Raw genomic sequence first — 17,854 nt, forward strand, 5'->3', positions numbered from 1 at the left:
ACGCACTGCATACGTACCGAAACCGGTTCTGATTCGAAACACTTTCATTTATTCTCCCCCTTCTTCGAATGTGACCACAATTCGAAAATTTCCAAGCTTCACACCAAAACCGCATCGCTCAGCCGAAAACACGAAGATAATCGATTGCAACTGTGGAAACGTTACTTGGCAGTAGATAATGAAAGAATGCAAACGAACCGTAAAGGCGATCTGAACGTCGGGGGCGTAGCTCAGATGGTAGAGCGCTCGCTTTGCATGCGAGAGGTACCGAGATCGATACTCGGCGCCTCCATTTAATGAATTTTTTTTTTTTTTGTGCTTCGTCACACCTGGAGACTTAGTAGTCAAGTGCATCGCTGCTACCGACTTTATAGTGACGGTGTACTTGCAGTTTGCTTCCGAAAAGATAAGAATTTTGGCCAACCGAAAGGTTTTAAAGTTGCAAGACGGAAATTTTTCCAGCCACATGTATGACAGTGAATACTCGTTTCAAATTTCAGACAGAAATATTTGCTAACTTTAGCAAAAATCTCAAAAGTATTTCGAGAATTCGATCATTTATACAATCGATATGACGGAATTCTAAACGGATTTTAAATACTAAAAAAAAAACGAGTCTGGAGACGCCGAGTATCGATCTCGTTACCTCTTGCATGCTAAGCGAGCGCTCTACCATCTGAGCTGCGTCCCCGGCGTCTAACTAACTGAAATACCACCTGTAAATTGTTCACTCGATTGGCGTTTGTTAGGCAGTTGCGAACCAAGTACGTCACAGGTACTAAAAGTAGGCTACGCGCCCTTTGCCATCGGCTGCAAGCGTCAATGAGAAACGCTTCGCCAACTGTTTTTCCTGAACACTTTCACTACAGCTTACAGAGACAAATCGGATGTTTATAAAATTGGCAGGAGTCAATTTGCAGATAATAAGTACCGTACACGACTCCCACTGTAATGAAGCGAAGTGTAAACCGATGCACAGATACGCGCGCGGTACTCGTCGTTAGCGTTTTTCAGAAGTATGAAACGGAAAGACCAACTAGTTTTTGTGGTGCCGAAAAATTTATTCATTGCAGACGTTTGTAAAAATAACAGCGGCAGACGGAGACGCCCAACATTGATTTAATATTAATCAATTTTTTGCTATTACATTAAAAATGAATTGCTTATTTATTATTCGCTTACTTACACTACACGACTGGATCTGTTTAGGAGAATGATCATCGCGTTAGTTTTCGAAGTTTTTTGTAGATGTATCTGGAACATTGTTGAACATTTTTTAGCGGTTTATAAGGGATACTTATTTGTTTGACGCTTAATTTTGTTTTCATTTGGATCGCACTTTTAGATTAATTCTAGAGTAAAATTGTTGTAATGTTTTTGGGATTATTGTAATGTCATCGCTATTTTTTATTGTGTTTTCTATTAAAAATTATTCGTTCCGAAAATATTTAGCAAATAAACAATTTTATTAAGAATTTCCGGATAGAATATACCATTTTAATTTTTTTGGAATTAGATTTATATATTTTGTTAAAATTTTTTAAAAATAGATCAAATGTTTAAAAAAATAGCATAGTACATTGAAATTATTATTATCTTTTTTTTAAATATTAAAAGAATAAAACTTTTCGAATTTAGGCGAAAATATATGGCGTATTATTGGCGTTATATCAAGTGGTCGGGAGTAATCTGGCAATTCTGCAAGACATGTTGTGAACGAGACTTTTTATGTTTTCTGAAATTCTGATGAAAGTTTAAATAATGGCAGCCATACAAGGAGCTTTATCGGCTGCCGAACGGTCTATGAGATCTGTTTTTGTCGGTAATATACCGTACGAAGCCACAGAAGAACAACTGAAAGACATTTTCTGTGAAGTTGGACCCGTCGTCAGCTTCAGGTTGGTGTACGATAGAGAAACCGGTAAGCCCAAAGGTTATGGGTTTTGCGAATATAAAGATCAGGATACGGCTTTGAGTGCCATGAGAAATCTCAATGGTTACGAATTTAACGGGAGAGCGTTGAGAGTCGATAATGCGGCCAGCGAAAAGAATAAAGAGGAACTGAAAAATCTACAAGCTTCTTTGGGTGGTCCTCCGGCCGAAAGCCCGTATGGAACGGAAGTGGAATCGAACGAAGCGCCAGAATCCATTTCTAAAGCCGTGGCGAGTTTACCACCGGAACAGATGTTCGAATTGATGAAACAGATGAAAATGTGCATCCAGAACAATCCAAACGAAGCTCGGAACATGCTGTTGCAGAATCCGCAACTTGCTTACGCACTGCTACAGGCTCAGGTGATTATGAGAATTATCGACCCGCAGGTTGCTCTCAGTATTCTGTATCGTCAGAATGTCAATCCTCCTTCGGTCTTGCCGCAATCGAATGGCGAAACCCAGCAGCCCGTGCCTCGGGAGACGTCTGGAACTCAGGCTCTGTTGGTCGGACAGTCCGGAGTGTGCAGTGCTCCTCCTTTGGTGTCTGCCGTGGTTTCTGCTCCACAGTCTTACGGTTCTCCTCTGCCCGGACCGGGAACCCAACCCCAGATGACCATTGGCGGCAATAAGCCGCCGTTTTCGGCCCTTCGCACTTCCTTGCTCGGAGACAGACCTCCGTTGGGAGTGCGAGCCGAGGGACCGCGGATGGGCGTGGTGCCGCCCTTTCCGGAAAACAGGGCCCCGGAACCGTTCGATCCCCGTCTGGCCAGAAGTTTGGGTGACAGAGACATGAGACAGAATCTGGGCGATCGCGACATGCGCCAACTTCCTTTGGGAGACCGCGACATGAGACAGATAATGGCCGATCAGGACTTGCGTACTTTGCCTCCCGTGCAAGGTGTGGCGGAAAGTCACGTTCCGTTCGATCCACGTTTTAGAAACGTCCCGCCAGATCGAGGCGGAAGCGGCGGGGCACCCTTCGATCCCCGTCTCGGAGCGAGGGCGGCCGCGTTCGAACAGAGAGGTGCGTTCGATGCACCAAGAGGCATGAATCCGTCTCAGGTTAGATTCGACGTTCAGAGACCTAGCCATCCTCTGGCTCCGAATATTCCCGGAATGGGAATGGCCACCAGACCTCTGACGGCTCTCAGGGGGGCTATGCCCGTCACCACCGTTCCCACTTCCGGTATACCACCCATACAATCCGTGGGACCGCGGATGTCTGCACCGGCACCCGTATCCGCACCCGCACAACCTCCGGTAACGACTCCCGATCAAGAGAAGGCCGCTCTCATCATGCAAGTTTTACAGTTGTCGGACCAGCAGATTTCGATGTTACCTCCCGAGCAGCGTCAAAGTATCATGATATTAAAAGAACAGATAGCAAGAAGTGCACAACCGTAATTTAATGTCAGTAATGAAAATTTAATTTACTAAATAAAATAATTTTTTATATGATAATGTAAAGTTTTGTCTTTAAACATTTAAAGACATTTTATTATTATAATATGTTGCTTATTCACTTAATTCTTTTACGTAAATGTTTTCTTTAAAGTACAAAAGTGTACTATTGTAAAGCCCAATTTTTAGTAATAAAGTAAGACAGTATAAAAATGCTCAACTTTTTATTTATTCATTCAAGTGTATTAAAATGGACGGAGTAAATGCTTAATAAAGCATCACGGACAAAATATATCTACAAATTTTACAAAGAAAATATTAAATACTAAAAATTTGACTAGAATTTCATTAAACATTTCGTCGTGCAAGATGTTCTTCAAATACAATTCTTTTTCTAAACAAAGTGTTTTGTGATGGAATCTTCTTTAAGATATTACAATTTCAACAATTGAGATTATAGATTTAAAAGTATTTGTTTCTGTTTCTCGTACTGCTGTGGAGAGATGGTTGAAAATTTTTTGCCCAATTGATGTATTTCTAAAATTCCATTTTCTCTTGCCATTGCCTGTTTTTTTTTTTAAAAGAAAAGTTTAAATTTAAATATTATTTTATTTTTAATTGTTATAATTATAATATGCAAAATAAAACATACCAGATGTGGCGGCCATCTTGAATATGCTTTCTTGTTAACTTCTGCATCGCAACTAAAGCAGAGACAGCTAATTCTGAAAAATATTGTTTCAAAAATATCAGAATTTAAGTGTAGTGTTATATAAATTAAAACATTAAGAATGCATTTTTATTTTAAAATATGCTAATTATATACTATGATTTAATTATTTTCAAAGTAATAGTTTGTAGAGCAATAATGCAGCTAATCCTTTAAATCTTACCCATTTTGTGATATTTCGCAAATTTCTACAGGACTTGAAATGTTTTGACTGAGATCCCAAATGTAAATGCACGAATCTGCATCCATAACAAAAAACACAGATGGCTGACTAGGAGACCATTTAATTTGCTTGACTGGTTTTCCATTAGTTGAATCAGACCAAGACAAAAGAGGACGTTCTGGAATATTAAGATATACAAATATAGCACTAAAAGTTACATCGTTGAAAATTTAAGAGAGAGAAATTCTACAGTGTGACTGGCTGTGTAGTCTTAGATTTTTGATTCTGTAATTCAAATTCTGTGAATTTAATCGGAAATAAATTTTTGTGAACAATATTTATAATTACACATATTATGGCAAATTTCTTTTTCCGTTAGCATTTCGCACGATTACAGATTTAAAACTAAAAAGAGCAGCGTGATATACGATAATAGAACAAAATATCAATACCATAGGTTTCTAGAGTAAGAAATACAATAATCTGTGTTTCTTAGTTTTGAAATGGAAATAGTGAAATTTACAAACTTGATATTTTATTTTTATTACAGTTTAAAAAATGATTATAATTAAATAAGCTCGTGCTTTGAGAGCGGAGTTTATAAAGTTAGCATTTTAAATTGCATGTAATATAATAATTGATGTATTATTTAATTCAACTATTACTGTTACTACTACAAACTTTTTAAATTGAGATATTTAATTGATTATTTATTGAGATATTTTACAGTAATCCAAACTGCAAGAAATGGAAACTCTACAGGTTCCAGGCAGAGTATATAGGGTTTTCACTAGGTTAAAATTGGTACAGTAGAATCCTGCAAACTCAATGTGGACTGAGAAGGTGATGAGTTTTATGAGTAGTGATGATGATAACCTAAATAGCAGAATTTTTTATGTGCAAATTTATATACATATTAACTATGTGCCAATTGTGACTATTTCTATTTGCAGTTCAATTTTAATAATAAAACTATTGGCTGTTCGGTGACTACTTTCAAGTCGTTGACATTTGAATCGTAATGTTTTGTAGTGGCAGCTTGGAAAAAACTTGGTTACTTGCTTTGTGAACACATGAAATTAATGTTATTGAGAGTAGCCAGTGAAGAATGATAACTTACTTGTAATCTAACTGTCATCTCTCTAGAATCATGTATTTTTATTTATTTTGAACAACACTAGGTTTTATGGAATGTTGAGTTATTGGGAGTCGAGTTTCTGGAACTATAGAGTAAAGTCAAACCTATTTTTCCATATACCTTCTGCCATTAGGTCTATGATTTTCATTTTTTGTTATATTCTGTGTGAATGCAGACGGTTAAGATAAACACTGGCTGTCCACCAAACACAATATCATACTATTACAATCTCACACTGATATGTTAGGCACTCAATATAATACTATTACAATAATACTACTACAATATCATACTATTACAATCTCACTCCTTTTACTGATATGTTAGGCAGCATGCATTTGTTGCAATGACGTCGAGATGGGGAGGGTGTTCAAGAATGCCGACACGGGAAGGGGAGGTCATCCGAGCGTTTGTGAATACAAAATAATTCATTTATTTTGGAATACTCTGTTGTTAATTGACATTTATTGTACATATGATTATGCAAATGGAAGGGGAAAGGCAGTTGTGATGATGAATTGTATATAGAAAGGATGGGAATAAAATTGAAGCAAAATCTGTTGTTGCAACATGTACATGCCACCTTACCATATTCTGACTGGAACACAAGGGGGTTTCTTGATGCACTCAAAAGTGCCATACTACATGCCAATTTTGTAATTATTCTGTGAATGGATTCTTGAGAAATGACTTGATAACATTTATGACCACAGAAAATTTTGAGAAAATTGGGTATTAAAGTTGTTAACTCAAAGTTAAGATTATTTACCCCTTAAACTTTGACTTAATGAGATTTTAAAAATTAATGATTGAAATAAGAGGAGATAATTTTATACGGCATTTTTTTTTTTAACATCAAAGTATGCATTTTTAATTAAAAAATGAAAATTTGCATTTTCAATCTGTAATAAATTACCTTTTATATATTTGTTTCGACTTTTATTTTGAAGAGGAGCATTTGACTATGTATTCTCGAGCAACGGTAATGCAACAATTTTCCGAAAAGTTTATAAAAACATTTTTATTGATCTGTATAAAAGATGCGTATTTTGATTTTCAATTTATTATAATTAACAACTTTCTTATAATATTCTAGTTTAAATATACAGTAGTTACAAATTACAAATGAATGAAAATCCTTTTAATAATGTAAACTTTGGCATAAAATATGCAATAAATTTTGCTTACTATAAAATGAAATTTTGACAGTAGGTATAAATTTTGATTTTAATTATTGAATATCCTACGTTATTTCTTTCAACAATGTTTAAAAATAAATTATTATTATTTATAGTAATTATTTTAAACATTTGATCAATTATGTCACTGTGTTTTTGTCTTAAAAACGTATGACGAAAGTTTTGACAATTTAAAAGATTTTGAGAATCTAAAAAATAAGCATTTTAATAAACATTTCTTGGTTTGTTTATGCATGGCTGATATGCTATGTAATTAAAATAAGTTGCATCACTAGATAATTGACAACATTAATAAAAGTATACATAGAATGTACAGTATGCAAAACAAACTTTTTAATCAAATTACTAAGCAGCCTAGTATATATTTGGCAGTAATTATACATGTACAGTACTGTAATTGTATTTTGGGAAGTATATGTTGTTTCTTTGCACCTTCACACTGAAAACAGAATTTCTGATTATCTAAACAGCCATTTATCAAAAATAGAATTAGCCCCTTTAAATTAGGTTGATAAAATATTGAACAAAAATATTTCAACAATAATGTATTGTTTCCTTAAAGAATGTTTTCTTTATAATGTTATTTTCATCTACAAGTACGTAATTTCTATTATCAGGACTTATTAGACCGGTTTTAAGGATTCTGCAACACAGTTTCACAGATCAGAAATTTATTTTATTTGATATACCACTGATCTGTGAAACTGTGTTGCAGAATCTTTAAAACCAGTCTAATAAGTCCTGATAATAGAAATTACGTACTTGTAGGCAAAAATAACATTATAATAAATTAAGGACTTTGAGGCATATTAATTTAATGTTTTCTTTATTTTTTATCTTATTGTCTTATTAGATATTATAACAATAATTTTGAATTTAAGACTAAAATTTGGGAAAAGAAATGAATAATTCAAAAGGTATCCAGATACATACAAGGGGTGTTCAAAAAGTATCGGACCTTTATCTTTCCTGTGTAAACCAATGACGTGCGCGAGGCCTCCTTCGGTGGAGATGTGGAGGGGACAGTCATGTGCAGTCCTGAATTTTTTCCCACTTGTAGGAAGCTTCAATCGCTGGCAATCAGCCTATGAGAGTGAGGACTTGTAGTGAGTGCTCGTCGGATTCCAGTAAGTTGGAAAATGACTGAACAACATGAGCAACGATATTGCATCAAATTTTGCCAAGAGCTTGGCGATACCCAAGTGGAAACCATTTGCAAGATTCAACAGGCTTTCAGGTACAATGCCATGAGCAACACACAGATAAAGGAATGGTACAACCGCTTCAAAGATGGCCGCACATCAGTGGACAGCAAACCACATTTAGGCAGACCCTCAACAAGCTGAAATGAGACTGTCATTGAGCAAGTGTGGACATTGGTCATGGTAGACCGTCATATCACAGTCAGAGAACTTGCAAACGAGACAGGAGTAAGCCTGAACAGGGTTCACTGTCCATTGATGTGCAACCATCTTTGAAGTGGTTGTACTTTTCTTTTATCCGTGTGTTGCTCATGGCATTGTACCCGAAAGCCTGTTGAATCTTGCGAATGGTTTCCACTTGGGTATCGGCAAGCTTTTGGCAAAATTTGATGCAATATCGTTGCTCATGTTGTTCAGTCATTTTCCAACTTACTGGAATCCGACGAGCACTCACTACACGTCCTCACTCATAGGCTGATTGCCAGCGATTGACGCTTCCTACAAGCGGGAAAAAATTCAGGACTGCACATGACTGTCCCCTCCACATCTCCACCGAAGGAGGCCTCCCGCATGTCATTGGTTTACACAGGAAAAATAAAGGTCCGATGCTTTTTGAACACCCCTTGTATAACAGTTCGCTAGAGTTAGAGAATTTTACTTTAGTACGAGCTACAGTGATACGATTTGCAGAAAAATCTGTTTTAATATAAAATTTTTATGAATTTGTAAGCAAACTTCTTGTCTCATCTCTTAGAAAAAATGTTTATTTCTGTCATCTTAAAATGAAAGAAATGATAAAAATTAACATTTATTTACCTAATTTAGTATCATGTAGTCGAATGCTTCCATCATTACACCCAACCTGAAATGTCATTTATTTAAAATTATATTAATGAAATTTGTATTATTAAATTATTCTTTATTAAAAATCATACCATAAACAATGGTAAATCATGAGGAGAAATGTCAATACATCTGGCTTCTATAAGCAATTCTGAAATATTATTTTGTATATAAATTCAAATTCTTGCTTTAAAATGATAGTAAATTATTTCTTACCTGAATTTGATATATATAACCTCGGAATTATTTTACTGTTAAATCTAGTGCAATGAATAACAGCACCCTAGTAAAATTTTAAAACGTTTTAAATACAATAAACAGTGAAAATTAAAAATTGAAATGTATATTCACTCACTGTATCTGTAGTAATAAGCATATGACTGGAATTTGATGGTACTATTTGAAAATCAAAACTTCTAAAACCAAACTTCATTACATCACCTCTGAAAAAATGAACATATAAATGTGGTTAAATGAATATACTTTGTGATGATTATGCTTTTAAACTGACCTTTTTAGATAATGGACTAAATTCAATTATATTAATAGTTCTTATTTTAACAGATAATCATTCAAAATATTTTTTATAAAAATGAAAAGGAACTTTTAAATAAAAGGCTATTAGGAAGTTCAGTAATTATGATATAATTAGTGAGGTTGAAGCCAAAGTTTTAAACGCGAAAACGTCGGATGTTCAGCGCTGCTTTCCTGTAAGCCTAGAAGTTTGACAATGGTGTTTGGAATGTTGAGCATGATTCCACTGACTTTCCAAACGCCATTGTCAAACTTCTAAGCTTACAGGAAAGAGACACCGAACATCTGACGTATGCATTTTCGGCGCCTCTTTCCTGTAAGCTTAGAAGTTTGGCCTCAACCTCGCTATTATGTCAAAACAATTTATCAAACATCAAAAGGAATCCAATAAGTTAGATTCAATGATCTAAAAATATGGATATATAATTTTATCTTCATTCTATAATAGTTAACATTCTCTAATGATTTGGTCTATAGTTGCTAAAAGTCCAATTATCCCATATTTTTAAGTAGAACACAATTAAGGTGCCATTTTCTTTTGATTTCCAAAATATATCAGAAGATTCAACTTTCATCTTCAGCATTCTCAAAAAACATTTGAAATGAGCAACTGATTTTTGAACATTTTCAAACATTTAACAACCTGATAAATATTAGATTTGTAAAAATGTAAAATGTTTGGCTAAAAAAGTAATTATAGAAATGATAAGTTCTGGTAGATTTGATAACTCAGTGCAGAATGGCCTTTGGTTAAAAACAAATGGAGAAAGGACACAAATTTAATGTTCCTTGGATTTTTAAATGTTCAAAAATCATTTGTTACATTAAAATTTGAATCTTCTCAAAAACATCTTGGAAATTAAAGGAAAGCGGCTCCTTAATGTTGAGGTCCATTGTGTTTTACTTAATAAAGCATAGTTGTTCTTTGCTTGTGTTGAGGAGCTCATATTTTTCGTTTTTTGCAATACAATTTCGAAATTTCACAAACAGTTACAAATTCGGTACTTCTTCAGAAATGACTATTATTTTTGGCTATTTGAATATCTATCAGAGTTGTAATCAGATTGAGCAATGTTTTATAAACATATTTGTTAACAGGACAGCTTAAAAACATTATTTAATAGCAATTATAATACATTAAAATTTAATCTACATACATAATTTAATAATTATATAATTACAGTAAAAGCAGAAACTGCTTTAATTAATGAAGTATTAAAAAAACAAAAAATAATAAAAATTCTAACAGAATTTGAATGTTCCTGAAGATGTAACTTAAAAACACTGGAAAGTTTAATTTATTATTATTATTATTTTATTTTGTATTTATGTAAAGCAGTTTCTAAGTTATAAATGTTTTTGGAGTTTTTCTTTTATAATTACAATTATAAAATTCTTTATACATTCTTTATACAAAGTCACCGACAAAAAACCTTTTACAGTGTTGTATATGACAGAGAACCAACTAACATTTTTGGCCTCCACCAAGACCTTCTTCAGGTTGAGAACTAAATGTCATCCCCTTCCAGACCGCCAGAACGATGCGTCTGAGAAATAAACATGGTATGTGTCACGTTTCACCCCTCCGCCTGATTTCATTCAAATTCCTCGAACAGGTACCTCCACACATGTGTGATCACGTCCCCGTCCTTAAAGTTGATGCAGGTGTCTTCCACGTTGGCTTTATATATTTCCCAGGCCTCCAGGTGTTGTATTTGGCCTGGGAGATATATAAAGGGTGAAATGTGACACGTACTATGTTTATTTCTCAGACGCATCGTTCTGGTGGTCTGGAGGGGGATGACATTTAGTTCTCAACCTGAAGAAGACCTTGGTGGAGGCCAAAAACGTTAGTTGGTTCTCTGTCGTATACAACACTGTAAAAGTTTTTTTGTCGGTGACTTTGTGTTACTCACTGCAGTGTTAATAGTAGAAGACGTTTATTGTGTTACATTCTTTATACATTAAGAATTTATTAATTATAAAATTTGCAAAAATAACTGTTAAAAATACAATATTACTAAATGTATTACTATAAAAGAGAAAATTATTCATTAACTTGATAATGTCCATCTTTCATCTGAATCAGGAATTTACAGACTTTACTAAAGTTTTCAGCATTATTGCTATTGATGCAGATTGTTCTGTTCTATATGTTTAGAAATTTGACATGTTTAATATAATTTATTTTTGTTTTTCATAGTTTGAATAAGTAAAGTTTCCTGTAAATTTATAATCAATTTTTCAATGATAATAAATAACGTTTCAGTGATTGCAGAGCTTTTATTTATAATCTTTATTCTTATGAAGGTAGAGAGGAAGATCAATACTTTAGCCCAGTTGAACATCTTTAATAAAGTCATCAAGAGGGGAATTTGAGGATTTTTTCCCAGGCTCAGAGAAAACTTAGAGGCCCATAAATAGTGGTTTCTACTTCTATAAATTAATGTTAATTTTACTAATAGAAAATAAAATCTTTAAGACTACTTTTTATTAATAAAGAAACATTCTACATATTTCATTTGTCGAAAGCAAAAATAGCAAATAAAACCCTCTAAGGGGCAAAAAAGATTCACTCTATCACAGTCCCTATAAAAGTGCTCAATGGTCCTGTCTTTAAGCCAGCATTATTGGGCTATTAAATATTCTGGATCATGGATTTTTATGATCGTAACTAAATTATTACGTGGTAAGTTTGATTTTATTTTTTATTCATATTTTAACAATAAATTTTATTAATTTATTGAGTTATTCTTTGTAAGTATAAGAAATACTTTAGTGTTAAATATTATATTAAAAATTTGCAAACAAAAATTTAACACAGGCATCACATTTAAAGAAAAACAGGTTTATCCTGTTTTTCCTTAAATGTTCCCATTTAATATTAAAACAATTTTTTTTAAATTTTTTTCCTTTCTTGTGTAGACACAATGCAGTGACAGTTGATTTAAAACACTGGGCAAATTTTCATCCTTTATTCAGTTGGAACCTTGAGGAAACACGGTTTCCTCAAGATAAAATTAAATTATTAATATAGAAACAGCAAATATCATCATTGGAGAGCAGAACATGGTTCAACATCAAGATAATGAATACCAAAAAGAGATAAAAGTATACAAGCTCTTAACACCAACACTCAGGAGGTAACAACTCCCAACAAATGCTGTGCTGTTTGTACACATGTATTTGTAACACGTACACACAATTTTAAGAGGGGCAATCGGCCTGAAATTTGACAGTTACAAGTAAGTACAGGAATCTATAAGTTTACAGGTCGAATTTATAAAAAAAAAACGTTTTGGCATAAATGATTTAATTTAGTATCAGTTTTCAAATATATCCCTCCATGAGCCATACAAATTTTTGCACTCACACATACAATAATTTAAGTATATCTTTATGGAATGCTGTTTAGTTTCCTCTGTACAGCCTCTTGGATATCTGAAATTGCTCCCTTTGAAAACAAATTTTAAATTTGGGGGACAGAAATCCCCAACAGTCTTTTTTATTTTTTTTTGTAACTCTTTCCGCCCAGTGGGCACTAAGAGGGCCTCTTATAGCAAGCCCATTATGGGTTCGACCAGGCCCACAATGGGGCGGCCGGGTGGTGAGGGACGGGGACCGACATATCCGGACGGACCACCCCCCGAAAAATTCCTGGGGATTTCTCAACTCGTCCGGATTCGATCCCGGGTCCCCCAGGGCGGTAGGCTGCTAACCTTGACCGCTCGGCCATCCGGCCGCTGTCCCCAACAGTCTGATAAGCCCCAACTGACTGTTTTTGATGGCTTTTATTTCTATGATCAAATGGCTATAAAATCATTTGACCTATTTACATCAGCTAGATCTGATAATATTATTCTGGTTCACCTGCAATATAGAGCAGATATTTTGGCTTCTATTGTTTGACAAATCTATTGTGCTTGAATAGCAGCTGATTAATATAAATTTCTCAAGCCTGGAAAGAAAGCCTATTCTGAAGTCAAGACTTTAGACCAATTCAACTAATATCTTTTATATCGAAGACATTAGAAAAGCTCATTGCTTTTTAAAGGAAAATTGTTGGAGCAAATTTTGTCTCCATTCTCTTCAGTTCACTTATCAATCTGGCAAATCTTGTGAGACTGTTTTACACAATTTGATTTTACTAAATTGATAAAGCAGTAGATGTCAAGGAAATTGTATGTTATTGTTTTTGATATTGTGAGTACTTTTAATAAAACCTCTTTTGAGGCTATAAATTCACTGTACTTAAACATGGTATCGGTCTTGTTCTTGTTCTCTAGACCAGTGATGAGTAACCTTTTCTGGATGCAGGCCACAAGTGAACTTTATAGATTTCTGGCCAGCTGTACGTATTTTTCTTACAAAATTACGAGCCTGTTGAGTACGAACATATCTGATTTGATTTTAATATTTTATTTCATAATGTTCAGTACACTAGATACTAAAATAACATATGCCGATGATATGCAAACTAATAATATATATTTTATAAATTAATATCATTCACTTGTTAGGTGTTACTATGTAGATTCTCATCTTTTCACTGGTTAAATTTAGTTTAAATGTTCTTCATCATGAATATCAACTAAATTAGGGGTAAATAATGGCAGAAAGCAGACAACAGAAAAATAAAATTACATTGAAAAAGTCCCTGGGGCTCATACACTGCTCTAAACTAACTTTATGCTTTTATCACAGTGTAATGATCTCCCTTTTTTAGAATTTGCTATGTGTTGGGTTATTTCAGGTTGCCCTCAAAATGGCATTCTTTTATGCTTGCTGTAGTGTCTTGTTGTAGATAGTCTTTTGAGAGATCTTAATGGTTCTGAGTTATATGTCCAGGGATATGCAAATTATATTGTTTTCCTTTGTGATGAGAAATTAACAATCACTATCAGACTTCCTTAAAAGAGTTACTTGTCTTGTTTGCAGAGCAGATGTAATAGCTCCAGCATCAGTCCTGATAAATCTGTTATTGTTTTTACTCACAAGACAGCTTTGAGAGGCTTTTCTGAGCACTTTCTTTGCCTGAAGTTTGCAGCTTGAGATGGTGTAAACAAACCTAGGCATAAAAACTATATAGAATTTATCATATAGGAACACTTTCTGATGAATAATATAAACTTTATTTTGTGCAATGGAAATGCATTTCAGGCTATTTGTCCCTTTTCAGTCTTTATTGTTTGCAAATTGATAAAACTGAAATGATATTTAAAAGTGACTGCTGGAGTAATAAAGTATTTAAAACAAAGGGGGTAAACTAATAAACTTGTAAAACATAAAAGTTAGAATTTGCTAAAAACATAGAAAAACACATAAAATGAATCAATAAACCACTAATACCTCCTTTGTTTTAAATCCAGCAGTCACTTTTAAATATCATTTCAGTTTTATCAATAAATACAATTTGTACTGAGAAAAGGCAAATAGCCAGAAATGCTTTTCTGTTGTACAAAATAAACTCTATATTATTCACCAAAAAGTGTTCCTATAAGTTCTACATTGCAATTTTGTGCTTACTCACAAAGAACAAAAGAAAGAACAAGAAGAAATCAAGTAATAGGCACAATATTTTCACCAATATCATGTATGTAAATTTCAAAGTAAATTAATTCATAAATCAGATCTTTATTATAAAAATTAATCTTAACATATTAATTTCACAAGTAAATTATATAAATGATAAAGTTATTAACAATAAAATATTATTACAATAAACTTTTATTGTCAATTGTTTTTATTTGTACTGTTATTGCTATTAGAGAACAAAGATTGCAATAACTGATCTTCAACTGCTTGATTTTATCAAACAATTAAAGATTAGACAAAAGTACTTAAATGTTTTAACAAGATTTTAATTTGTTTTAGGATATATTAATAAAATTTAAATAAAATTTAGATATAAAAAGAGATTAAAGTTAAAATTTTCACTATAGAGATGTACTGTACCATGAATAATTATATAAAATTCTTTTCATCATTTTATAATATTTTTTTTATAAATGTGTTTTTTTAAACGAATTTTTACTGTTGAAAATGAAGCAAATTTAATGAAAACTAAAATGTATTTTCCAAAATACATTTGGAAAATACATTTTATTTATAAATAGATGATTTTACAATCATCTATTTATAAATAAAACTTTCAGAATGACGTTTTAATTAAGAACAATTATTAAATTATAAAACATAAATATATTACAATACTTCAATGTTTTGATAATTAACTTAAACTTACAGGCCATGTAAATTATACAACTTTATGGATGAACTTTTTATTAATTTAACTTTTCCCCAAGGTGCCAAACCAAGATCACCTTCTAAACTGGATACCTCTTGTTTGGCAATTTCCATTGCTATCCATATATGAATTACACTAAGATCTTCCAAGCTGATGACATGAAAGTTTCTGCTAGAATCTGAAATATTTTTTCTTATCAATATTAACATGCTAGTGTAATTTTCAGTAAATATCTCATGCTGATATATATCTAAATGGAGCAGATACACGTATGATTAGAATAATTGATCAATTGTTCGGACACTACGAAGTAATCATTAAACAATTTGACAAGAAATGGCCAGAATTACAAGTGAATAGAGGTCTTCTTCAAGGTGACCCTTGGTCTCCACATCTTTTTAACTATTTCCTAGCAGACATAAATGAATGTTTTGAGAAAAGATGATGGATTTTATATAGACGGCCAAGTAATCCACTCTATAGCATATGCGGATGATATTGTACTAGTCGCACCCACAGCAGCAGGTCTTCAAAGAAAAATTAGAAATATACAAAAATATTTCGATACATTAAAATTAAGCATCAATCCAAGAAAATCCTCAGTCATGATATTTCGTAATGGATCCAAACTTGCAAAAAAAAGCACATCATTCTTGATGAACAAAGTACAATTAGAGATAGTACAAGAGATAAAATTTTTGGGAATTATACTGACCCCCACAATAACTTTCGAAAAGCAATATAAAAAAGTCGTTCAGAAATCAAATTGTCTGATTAATAACATGGTGAAACTTTGTACACATATTAAGCTTAAAAATATATTTAGTCATTTTAGACTGTTTACCTCTATAATTTTTAATGCGAATCCTACGCCTCACCAATTTGGAGTCTAACAAATTATAAGAAACTCGAATCCATTCAAAATAAATTTATTCGAAAAATTTTTACATTGGAATGCAATATTGCTGGTTACGCTCTTAGAATTTAACTCAACAGACTTAGATTAGCTCCGTTCTTTGTCAAAAGATTTGTTAATTTTCTATATAAGATCAGAGACAATGACAACCTTCCAACAAAACTATTATATTTGCTATATAAAAAAAATGTGTCAAAAACCCCAAAAACATACCTGGATTGTAATAATACTAACTGATAAAAACTGAATATATTATAATTATTACTATGATCAATGTTCATTCTAAGTTATAACTCCCTGTAATAACAGGCTACTGCCTAATATGACTAATAAATTATTATTATTATTATATATCTTATAGAAATGGCATGTAAATTTATAAAAAAATATATAACCTGATACATATAAATACATAATATAAATAAATACAATCTTATTATTTTATATATGAATTTAATTAGTTAAAATTCAGAAAGTAAAAAATTAATGGATTAAATTGAAAAGGGTAAAACTATAATTATTTTTCATTATATGTAGGCTAAAAGTCTACATTAAGAACTAATATAATTTCCATTGTAAATGTGAAAAAAAATTTGTGAACGTTTTATAAATGCAAATTTTTAGAAAGATTTGACTGAAGTTTTTATAAATCTTCGTCCAATGGCAATAATTATGATGAATTTTTTTGAAGACAAAGTCCTTGAAAACAAAAGTTAAGAAAAAATGGAGAGAATGTCATTTGTTACAAAATCAAATTTTTAAAACTAATATTCTCCAGTCAGATTCTTTTAAAACTCAGTTTTGCAATCTTTCAAACAAAAAAAAAAGGAATTATTTTATTTTTAATACACCAATGTCAGCATTAATTTTTCATCCAAAGTTTTCTTTGAGCACTGTGCATTTCTGTACAGTATAAATGTTGGATAAAGAGAATAAAAAGTACTGCAAATAGCACTTTCACTTAACAGATCATGCACTGATATTGTAAGAAAATTGGCTGCTTTAATTGACTAACTAAAAATATCAACATGTTATGGACAAAGTGATTTTATTATGAATAATGACCAAAAAGCACACGCAGTGTGATAAATATTAATTAATTTATCAAATTTACCAGTCATTATGAATACTGCTATCACCTAGTCAGGAAAAGTGATAATAATACATTGAGGAGTGGTCATCCAACATACACTAGCCAATCAGCACTGAATCGCACGTGCGTATTGTGTTTAGTACCAAATTTAAAATTTGATTAAAGAAAACTCCACTTATTTCATTTAGAAATATTTATTTTTTGTGAATTATTTCAAAGTACTATTAACTGATATTCTTCTGGTAACTTAGAAGCAAGTTTCATTTTTGACTCTCACTTTTTGTATCATTGACAAATATGCTGATTTTGTAAAAATTTGATTGTTCTCACCTTTTTCTGCTATTAACTTGTTTAATCGGTTGTTGAAGCGATTATTCATATCACTTAATGATTCCTCCATGATCATTTCTTTTGTCAAAGAAAAAAGATTAACTACTGATCACATAAATTTAA

At 32.4% G+C, this 17,854-nt stretch overlaps 2 protein-coding genes and 1 non-coding gene across 3 annotated transcripts in view; 2 read left to right on the plus strand and 1 right to left on the minus strand.

Moving 5' to 3' along the window:
* Positions 1–219: 219 nt before the first annotated feature.
* Positions 220–292, plus strand: TRNAA-UGC (transfer RNA alanine (anticodon UGC)). Its single transcript has one exon. It is a non-coding gene; the product is annotated as a tRNA-Ala (tRNA).
* Positions 293–1,729: 1,437 nt separating this feature from the next.
* On the plus strand, positions 1,730–3,551 carry LOC136980499 (cleavage stimulation factor subunit 2-like). The gene has a single exon (XM_067276636.1). It carries the CDS (start codon positions 1,762–1,764, stop codon positions 3,337–3,339), a length of 1,578 nt encoding a protein of 525 aa, XP_067132737.1. The 5' UTR covers positions 1,730–1,761; the 3' UTR covers positions 3,340–3,551.
* LOC136980493 (cytoplasmic dynein 2 intermediate chain 1) overlaps positions 3,544–17,854 on the minus strand; it is a 47,084-nt gene continuing 32,773 nt past the window's right edge. The window contains exons 20-27 of the mRNA XM_067276623.1: positions 15,390–15,570; positions 8,967–9,054; positions 8,828–8,894; positions 8,704–8,762; positions 8,585–8,630; positions 4,230–4,407; positions 3,989–4,061; positions 3,544–3,901 (exon numbers count right to left, since the gene is read on the minus strand). Coding sequence (XP_067132724.1) covers positions 3,791–3,901; positions 3,989–4,061; positions 4,230–4,407; positions 8,585–8,630; positions 8,704–8,762; positions 8,828–8,894; positions 8,967–9,054; positions 15,390–15,570 — 803 coding nt within the window. The 3' untranslated portion in view covers positions 3,544–3,790. The remainder of the gene's footprint in view (positions 3,902–3,988; positions 4,062–4,229; positions 4,408–8,584; positions 8,631–8,703; positions 8,763–8,827; positions 8,895–8,966; positions 9,055–15,389; positions 15,571–17,854) is intronic.

Source organism: Centruroides vittatus, unplaced genomic scaffold (genome assembly GCF_030686945.1).
Source record: "Centruroides vittatus isolate TY-2023 unplaced genomic scaffold, ASM3068694v2 contig_7, whole genome shotgun sequence".
NCBI lineage: Eukaryota > Metazoa > Arthropoda > Arachnida > Scorpiones > Buthidae > Centruroides > Centruroides vittatus.